The 9,105-nt window shown below is 33.6% G+C and overlaps 1 protein-coding gene across 3 annotated transcripts in view; it reads right to left on the bottom strand.

Moving 5' to 3' along the window:
* LOC106458634 (28S ribosomal protein S22, mitochondrial-like) overlaps positions 1-9,105 on the bottom strand; it is a 24,063-nt gene that overhangs the window by 7,686 nt on the left and 7,272 nt on the right. For all 3 annotated transcript variants that reach the window (XM_022384897.1, XM_013918159.2, XM_022384896.1), the window contains exons 3-4: positions 4,019-4,183; positions 3,311-3,454 (exon numbers count right to left, since the gene is read on the bottom strand). In XM_022384897.1, coding sequence (XP_022240605.1) covers positions 3,311-3,454; positions 4,019-4,183 — 309 coding nt within the window. The remainder of the gene's footprint in view (positions 1-3,310; positions 3,455-4,018; positions 4,184-9,105) is intronic.

The raw sequence follows: 9,105 nt of genomic DNA on the forward strand, positions 1-9,105 counted from the left end.
CAAAAAGAAGATTGATGAAGTATCTGCTGTCACCACCAGAGCTCCAGAAAAGAAGAGCAAACAAGACATCAAGCCCTTGCAAGTGTTAAAAAGCTGTATCCCAAATTTAGGTTTGCAGGAACTGAAGAAAACACAGAAGAAAGACCCTTCACTGTAGAAACTTTGGGACAATGCCCAGAAGAAAGTCGAGCATAAAACAAAGGAGAAAAATACTTATAGAACAGAGGACCAGAAGGGAGTTCTATACTGAATCTATCAAGGCAGTTATACTGGGGAAGTTAGACAGATCATAGTATCAACAGAATACCAAACTCAAGTGATGAAGTTGGCTCATGAATCAATTGTGGGAGGACACCTAGGAACAACGAAAACGGCAGACAGAATCACCAGTAATTTCCATTGGCCGGGAGTAATTGGAGATGTGAGTAGATTCTGCAGGTCATGTGATATCTGCAAAAAGACAATACCTAAAGGGAAGGTAGCCAAAGTGCCATTGGGGGAGATGTCTCTCATAGAAGAGCCATTCAGCAGAGTATCTGTGGACTTCATCGGGCCACTAGTGCCTGAGTCGATAAGAGCAACCGGTATGTGCTAACAGTAGTTGACTATGCCACATGTTATCCAGAAGAAATGGCATTGCCAAAGATAGAGACAGAGAGAGTAGCAGAAGCCCTCCTGGATATATTTTGCAGAGTAGGCTTTCTGAAAGAAATCCTGAGTGATAGAGGGACCCAGTTTACTTCAGAACTGATGCAGGAAGTGTGCAGACTCATCAGTACTTGGCAACTCTTTACCACCCCCCATACAATCCTAAATGTAATGGACTTTGTGAAAGAGTCAATACAGTTTTAAAGAGTATGCTAAAGAAGATGTGCCAAGAGAGACAACCCGACTGGGAAAGGTACTTACAGGCTTATTCGCTTATCGAGAAGTCCCACAAGCAAGTACAACATTTTCACCCTTCGAGTTACTGTATGGAAGAACAGTACGAGGTCTGATGTAAATATTGAAAGAGCTATGGATGGGAGAAGAAGAGTCAGAAGTAAGGAACACGTACCAATATGTGTAAGACCTCAGAAACCATCTGGAAGAAACCTGTAAACTTGCTCGACAGAGTTTGTATGCAGCTCAAGGTAGTCAGAAGCATTTTTATAACAAGAAGGCCAAGGATCGACATTTTAAAGCTGGACAAAAGGTCTTAGTTCTGCTGCCCACAGACCACAACAAACTCACCCTGCAATGGAAAGGACCTTTTGAAGTACAGGAAGTACTCAACAGAATGAACTACAAGGTGAATGTGAATGGGAAGACCAAGATATACCATGCCAATCTGTTGAAGAAGTATTTTGGGAGAGAAGAAGACCTAAAAGGTGCAGTTATTGAAACAGAGATGGATGTTGCAGATGTGGCAGTCATAGATGCAGAACCAGAAGACTTTGTCTTAGAAGATAAAGACCTAATAAGCCTAAGAGCACTGTGTAGAGATAAGACGTACAAGGACGTGAACATGAGTGTCAAACTAACTGATAGGAAGAGGAACAAAAACTACTGTGTCAGCATACATATAGATTAGGAAATACAGACCTCAGACAACACATGGACAAAATGAAGATTAGGGATCCTGTTAAGGAGAAGCCCTACTGGAGACCCCATGTTAGGAGCTACAGATAAAGGAGCAGCAAATGTTGAAGCAGACTTTGTATTTGAACTAAGAACAGTCTTTGTATATAGTAAAAAAAAATATTGTAAATATTTTATCTTGAAGAGGGGTTTATGTCATGATATAAAAGACTGTCTGGTTTAAATATTAGTTATTAATTTATATTTGTGAGTGAATATTTTATTACTTTTAAGTTTTGTTATAATAATAATAGTTAAAAGCAGACGATTGTAGAAGGTTTTGTTAATAACTAATTGGTGTCGAGTATATATAAAGTAGCCAGACGACTATGTAATAAAGATATAATTAGCGTGAGACAAGCAGGAAGCAAGAGACAGACAACAATAGACAGATAATAGCAAAAGAGAATATAGCTGTGTGAAGTTAAGTACCTTAGATGTGATAGGCCTAATGTTTAATATGTTAGAGTGAAACAGCATAAAAAAGATAAGAAGGATAATTTTATTTTGTCAAAGTGTGTATCTAAAGTAGTTGAATCAGCCTGGGTACACTTTGACAAAAGGAACAGAGGATCTTCAGAAGAAAGAAGACCAAACAAATTACAGTAACTTGTGCAACAACTATAAGTGAATCACACACAGAATACTAGTATGATAGTAATATAGAGAGGATAGTTTGACTTGTCAACTGAAATTCTAAAGTAATTGACTAGACTAAAGTGGACTTTTGACAAGAAGAAGAGAACTATATATAAATAGTGTTTATGATATGCTTGTAATCTCTATAGAGTGAAGACTTTGTTGTTTTTTTTCCATATTCTTCTTAATTTGTCCCTGATTAACACAAATTTTAGGTCCACTGGTTTGTACTGTTTCGCCAGCTTTTGGCATTTAAACCAGAACTTTTGATGATATATTTTTCTTTTTGTATAGGATGGTTGACAGCAGCAGAATACTGTAGCCTTTGTCAATCCAGAGTCTTGTGGCCTAAATACACCAGTTTCCACCCAAATGAGGCATGTCTTTTAACTTCTATGAAATAATTAAAATAAAACTAGTTTTTATATTTGAAACTTATTGAAAACATGAAAAAAGAATAAATACATGTTTGTTAACATTTATTACATTAAATAATTAATTATGGCACAGTTACTGTTAATCTTAGCAAATAACAATGTTGTTGCTAGTAGCAATACCAACTTTACTAGTTTGAGGAAAAAAAAATAGAAGCAACCATTTGCCAGCACCTTCAATGGTTAAAGGCTGTGAATAATACTATGAATATGTATTTAAAAAATTTCCTGAAAATTAGGCTCCTAAAAATATTTTCTGATTGTTCATGACACAAATACTTTTTTAAAAAAAATACTTGTACAGTATTTAAAAGTACAATTCCAAAGCAATTATTTCTATTAATGAAAATAAATGTAATCACTAAAATATAATTGAGTGTTCATACTCCACAAGCTTAATTTCTATATTTTCAATATATATCAGATGTACATAAAACCATGAAGATATCATTTCTCATAAAAACAATGTAACAATTCACAATGAATGTCTACTAAGTTACAATCTGGCACAAACAATTACGAACAACATAAACTTTCGAGCAAGTGCTGATCTAAACTAGAATAAATTTTTAATACTAGTTCCACAAATAAAAACTACATTGAACCTTAACACTCACATCCAAATGCTCATCTTCGAACATAATTGGCAGTTTGTGTTTTCGACCATTCTGAGGGAAATATGTCTGGTTCATCCTATGTCGTTCTCCTCGTTTGGCCTTTCGCAATGTGCCATCTGTATCTCTCACTACAATGAGTCTTTGCTATAGAAAGAAAAAAAAGAGAAACGTAAGAATGTTCAGTTCCAATTCCTTAATTTAGGTAAACAACTGTCAATTTCACTACATGTTATCCTTGCAATATAATAAAGCACAACAGTAAGACACATAAAATGGATTTTAACTATATTAAAATTACTATTAATAAAAAACATTAAGTCCAATTTTAGGACTTTTTCAGCAAGTCATTAGCAAGTTGGCTTGAAAATAATTATACAAACAGAACCAAAGCTAGCTATTTAAAATAGTTTTAACATGTAATCTTGGTTTTGAGTCTTCTTGCTGTCATTTGTAAGTATACTAACTTTTATTGAGCTAAGATTTGAAAGGTACTTGATCTTACAAATAACAACAAATGTAAAATCAGAGGAAGAAACCAGGTCCTATAAAAGCTTGCTAACAGTCTTAGCAAGGTGCTTTGGACGTAACTGAAAGCTGAGCTTTCAAAGTGAAAAATAAAACTGGTAAGTATATCTTCTAAATGCACCTTAGAAATGATTTAACTTCTAAAACTTAGTGAAATACTTTGAAGATTTCAAGTACACTTACTCTGTCAGATATACCATAAGTAATATCTGTAAAAACAATCTTGAAATTGTCTAGTCCCTGAAGCTCTGGATCATATGACAAAATCTCTGTGACTGAAGGTTTAGGTTTTAATACTGGAGGCATCTGTAGTTTTATTTCTGCTTTCTGGCGAGCTTCTTCTAATTGCTTCAAACAAAATATTTAAATTATGACAAACTTATATTAAATAATATAATTCTTTTATGCACTCCTCATCAAAATGGTAATGCTTAGCTTAAAACTATAATGTTGATCACTGAAATATAAAAAACAAAATAATAAGCAAGTTGACAATCAGTTCTTTGACTCACCATATTCTCCTTGTTTCAACAATTGAAACAATCATGCTAATCATTAAATACAGCTCTTTGCAACTAATTAATGATCAAATAAATTATTAGTCTCACTTCAACTAACAGGATTCACAGAATCATCATGGAAAATATTTTAAAAATTTAGAATTTCAATAGATAATAAGTTTTACTGAAGAACATGCCCAAGTTTATGTTATCAAGTTTCAACCTATCACCTTCAACATTATAGTTTTTATTTCCAGCCATAACAACCCATCTCTAAAACAAATAATCCACAGGCTACTTACCAAGGTCCAAACAATTAAAAAAAGCTGAATCAAGCCACATCTAGTTTTTTTACTCTTCACAGAAAACAAGTACACGTTCTTATGCTGCTCTTCCCAGAAAATGGACTATTTTAAACTAGGTTATCATTTTAATAACCCATCTCTGCAATGTTTCAAATATGTTCACTATCTGTATCCTTCTTGTGACATTTAAAATTAGACAAAATACCACAATCTAATATTTATTGAATAAACTGTCTTTACATTATTCAAGCATGTGGTATTTTTCTTACTTTCAATTCAAACTTCCCGGAAGTAGATCTCGAAATTTTATTATTATTTTTCCAACAACCATACATATTTCCTTCACTTTCTTCATAAAAACAGTGTTTACTTTCACAGAAAAAGCAAGATCAAATTTTTAAAACAAACAAAAGTGAATTACTTTACACTTCTCAATATTGAATTTCATTTTAACTTTTTTTTCACCTACCAATACTATCCAAATCCTTTTGAATGAAAAGTATGCTTTCCACAGGATCATTCTTTCCCAGCAACTTAGTAATATCATAAAATTTATAAACTGGGTTGATACAAGTCATGTCAAGTGATTTCAACCTATTCTCAAACCATATCTCATATAAATCATCCAAGTAGCTCTTCTCTTATTTCTTTTTACAACTTAATATCTTATAGTTTACCTCCTTTGACTTGAACTCAATATTTCTATGTATAAAACAAAAAATCCTGTTTACATTATTACTAACTTTTTAAATCTGTGCTGACTATCCCTTATAATATGAAGCTCATGTAAATGTATATTTAGAAATTCCTTAATTCTATTCTAGTAATTTCCCATCTACTGAAGTAATATTAACTGGAGAGAAATTACTTCAAAAACATTAAAATGTTCCTTTAAAATATCAATTATCACATATTGTGACATTGGTCAATTGCCAGTTTTCTAGCACTTTGCCACTATTAATGAATTAATCAAATTTTAAGGTTAATGGTTCATATGTCTGCTCGTTGGTCTCCTTTATTATCCTAGAATAACTATTATCTCCCCCTTCATTTTTTTTCAATCTTGAATCTTACCAACACTGGCTTAATCCAAGGATATCAGATAATCTGCTTGAAGAAGATTTATTTGTGGAATATTCCCTACATATTCCTTAGTAAAAATTAATGACAAAAAAAAACAATTTAGATGCCTAAGAATCTTGTAATTGTCAATTAAAGCCATCCCATCTTCATTTAATTTTTATTAGCCCAACTCCCACTTTAATACTGTTTCACTTTAATGTACTTAAATAAATCTTAACTGTTAATGTTAATATTTTCTACCATTTCTTATAGGTGCCTTCTGATTTCCTAATATCCTTTTTTAAAAAGCTAGAGTGAAGATGTTACAACATAACAAGTCAAGATTATGAATAGCCACAAAGTATCATTGGATTATGTATAGGTCATCAGAACTGGTTACATCATCATTGGGCACCTGTACTCCTCACAGTTAAGTCATTGTTTTATGTGTATTTCCAATGAACATCAAGTTTGTGAGTTGAGAACATGCTTAGTGAAGCACTATGTAATATCACCAATTTGGTGTCAGTTCAATTATGAGGTAGAGGAAGCACAAGTATGAATGGATGTATAGATCTTATTGTCCAAAAATTTTCCCATTACAGACCTTTCAGAGATGCAACAAGACCATATGTTGTCCCAAAGTAAGACAATGCCCAATATCACATTGCCACATTGTGATGGATGGCCTTGACCAAGAAAAATAAAAGGTCACATAATGGGTAGCAGTAACTCGTAAACTAAATCCCTTAAAACAACTCTGAGACCTTCTTGAACACTGTGTATACCAACACCACAAAATATCAAAGAGCTTGGCAATGCACTGACAGAAGAAGAATGAAACATGATCCCCTTCCCCCAATAACACAGTCTGCCAACTGACTAGAAGTATGCCTTATTGAAGGAGCGATTATGCAGCAACAACAGGGTGACTCATACTCATTACTATCTCAGAAGGTACTGTTGAAGATATTCATAATAAACAGTTGTAAAAGAGAACAAATGGTTCACCTAAAATATGCTATAACTTCAACTTGGTTCTTTGGTTCAAGGACTATACATAAAATATTGCCTTTTTAATTTTGTGGAAATGGTAAATAAATGGGAGTAAAACTCAAGAATGCAGTTGAGGAATTGTCTTTGGCATTTGAAACAGGTGAGGTGAAGAGTAGAAGTACAGAAAAAACCTCTAAGAAAGCACCTGAGGAACTCAATAGGCTGGAGCAAAAGGACTCTACTGATGGACAAAGTGGAAGAGCAGAGCTACCACAAGATTGGAGCCAGATGGTGGTTGCATAAACTAATTGCCTCCAAGACCCATGACAGTCAGCCCTCAAAGAGAGAGAGAGAATCATAGATAGTAAAAAAATGACAAGTAATAGAAGAAAGGGCAACCTCATGAGGCCAAATACTATGTGAAAACTGGTGGCGCTCCCTAGTCACAAGGGCTAGAAATCAATGTGAGAAGAGATGACTACTGAAGAGCTGCATCAGCTCAAAATGACAATGTATAAGAAATACCCCCAAAATCAAAAAAACATATCACAAAGAAAAGGTGCAAGACAAGAGGTCTGGATAAGATAATGAGGGAGGTAGAAATACCTAATTCACATCAGGAAAAGGGAACAAGAAGCAAAAGCAAGCATGGAGACAATAGTGATGAAACATTACAAGATGGATCAGGCTCAGCTAAAGTAACAAAAGCAGGAGGTTGAGAATCCTGGATTTGAGATCAGAATGGAACCAACTATGTGGTGCACAATGGTAGTAATATCACTGACAATGACAGTGAATGCATATTCCAATTCATCCATGAAATTAATATTATGGTTATCTGTTTTTGTAAAATATGTAAAAACAGAAGTTTTATTATAATTATTACTTATAAAAAAAAAAAGAGTTAGGTATGGTGATGTCAGATAGACCTAATGATGACCTTGAAGAGTACTGGACAAAGCTCATATATTGGTTTAAACAATGAGAACAGGCAATGGGAGATGCATCTCAAAAGTACAATGCAAAAAAAGCAAATTGATGATAGTTCAAATGAAAGTTCTAAATAATAAGTTTACAGTTTAGTGTCATTCTTTCATATAATCAAGAAAATTAAGGAAAGAAAGTTTACATGAGGAATAGTAAAATTAATAAAATTAAAATTAAAAAAATAAGCATAACAATTCTGGTAAATCTTATGAAAAAATACATGTCAGGAAGAATGAGCCCATATTCAAATGTTAGAGCTCATGGGGATTACTCTACATGGAAGATGTGTTGCCCTCCTCCTACTGGTGGAAGGCAGCAGGCAAATGCAAATTACATTACAGGCTGGTGCAATACATGTTAACACCTGCAGAGCTTTGTTCAAGGCTTGTTACATGTGCAGGAATTTACACAGTAGTATATCTCTTTTTGGTGAAGAGGTGAGAAGAATTTCTGAAGCATTTTATCAAATTCAGAATTACAAGATATGTTTTAGAACTGAATTGAAAGGCATTAATATCAATACTGCTAAGTCCTTGACAAATCTATACTGTATTTTCTTAGGTTTCAGATAACATTCTCAGTGGTAAAAATCTATCTTAATGCAAACCTTTTAAAGCTTACAGCTATAAAATACAGAATCATTTTAAATTTCATCAGTTTATAAAGATGTTAATAATTTAGAGCACAATATAGATATATAACCTCTTTCAGTTTTAATGTTATAACATGTTTTGTCTTTGAGCTAAAAATTAAGATTTTAGAGACTTCAGCAGCATATGTTCCTCAAGATACATTTTATTCAAAAACTGAAATCTTTATTACAAAGAAATGGTAAAAAGTGATGTGCTTTGACAATACTTTAGTTAAAAATAATATAAAAGAACTGCATATAATACCCTATATTAATTCGTGTTCTGTTTGTGAAATTGTTTGTCCACAAATTCTTCCCATAGTTTGGAGCTAGCAGGACAAAACTTGACTGACAGACTCAAGAGGTCTAGGGGTATCTTCATCTATAAGTCATAGCCCCTAGTTTTATTTATCTGGGATACCACGGGGGACTGAAAATTATCCAGAAGGTCACCCATGCATGATAAGTGTCTAGGAATAGGTTTGCAGTGTTGCTGAACCTGAATCTGGCATTATTTTTGAAACTTTGTTACAATACTTACTTATAAGCTAGTGTAACCAAACTTGCCACACACTTCCAGGTACCACAGACAGGTATCCTAATGGTTTTTCTTTTGTGTAGCTTTTGGGATAGCTATAGAAGTAACTGGAGATAATGTAGGAGCTTGAACAGTACATTGGGGCCTTTGAGAATCATAAGGGGAGAATGGGGGGGGGGGGTTTTAGCCCTACATTTGGGAAAAGGGGTTTTTTGCTAGAATTTTTAAAATTTAAAAAAAAGTTCCCAGGG

The sequence above is a fragment of the Limulus polyphemus genome, unplaced genomic scaffold (assembly GCF_000517525.1).
Source record: "Limulus polyphemus unplaced genomic scaffold, Limulus_polyphemus-2.1.2 Scaffold495, whole genome shotgun sequence".
NCBI classification, from domain to species: Eukaryota; Metazoa; Arthropoda; class Merostomata; order Xiphosura; family Limulidae; genus Limulus; species Limulus polyphemus.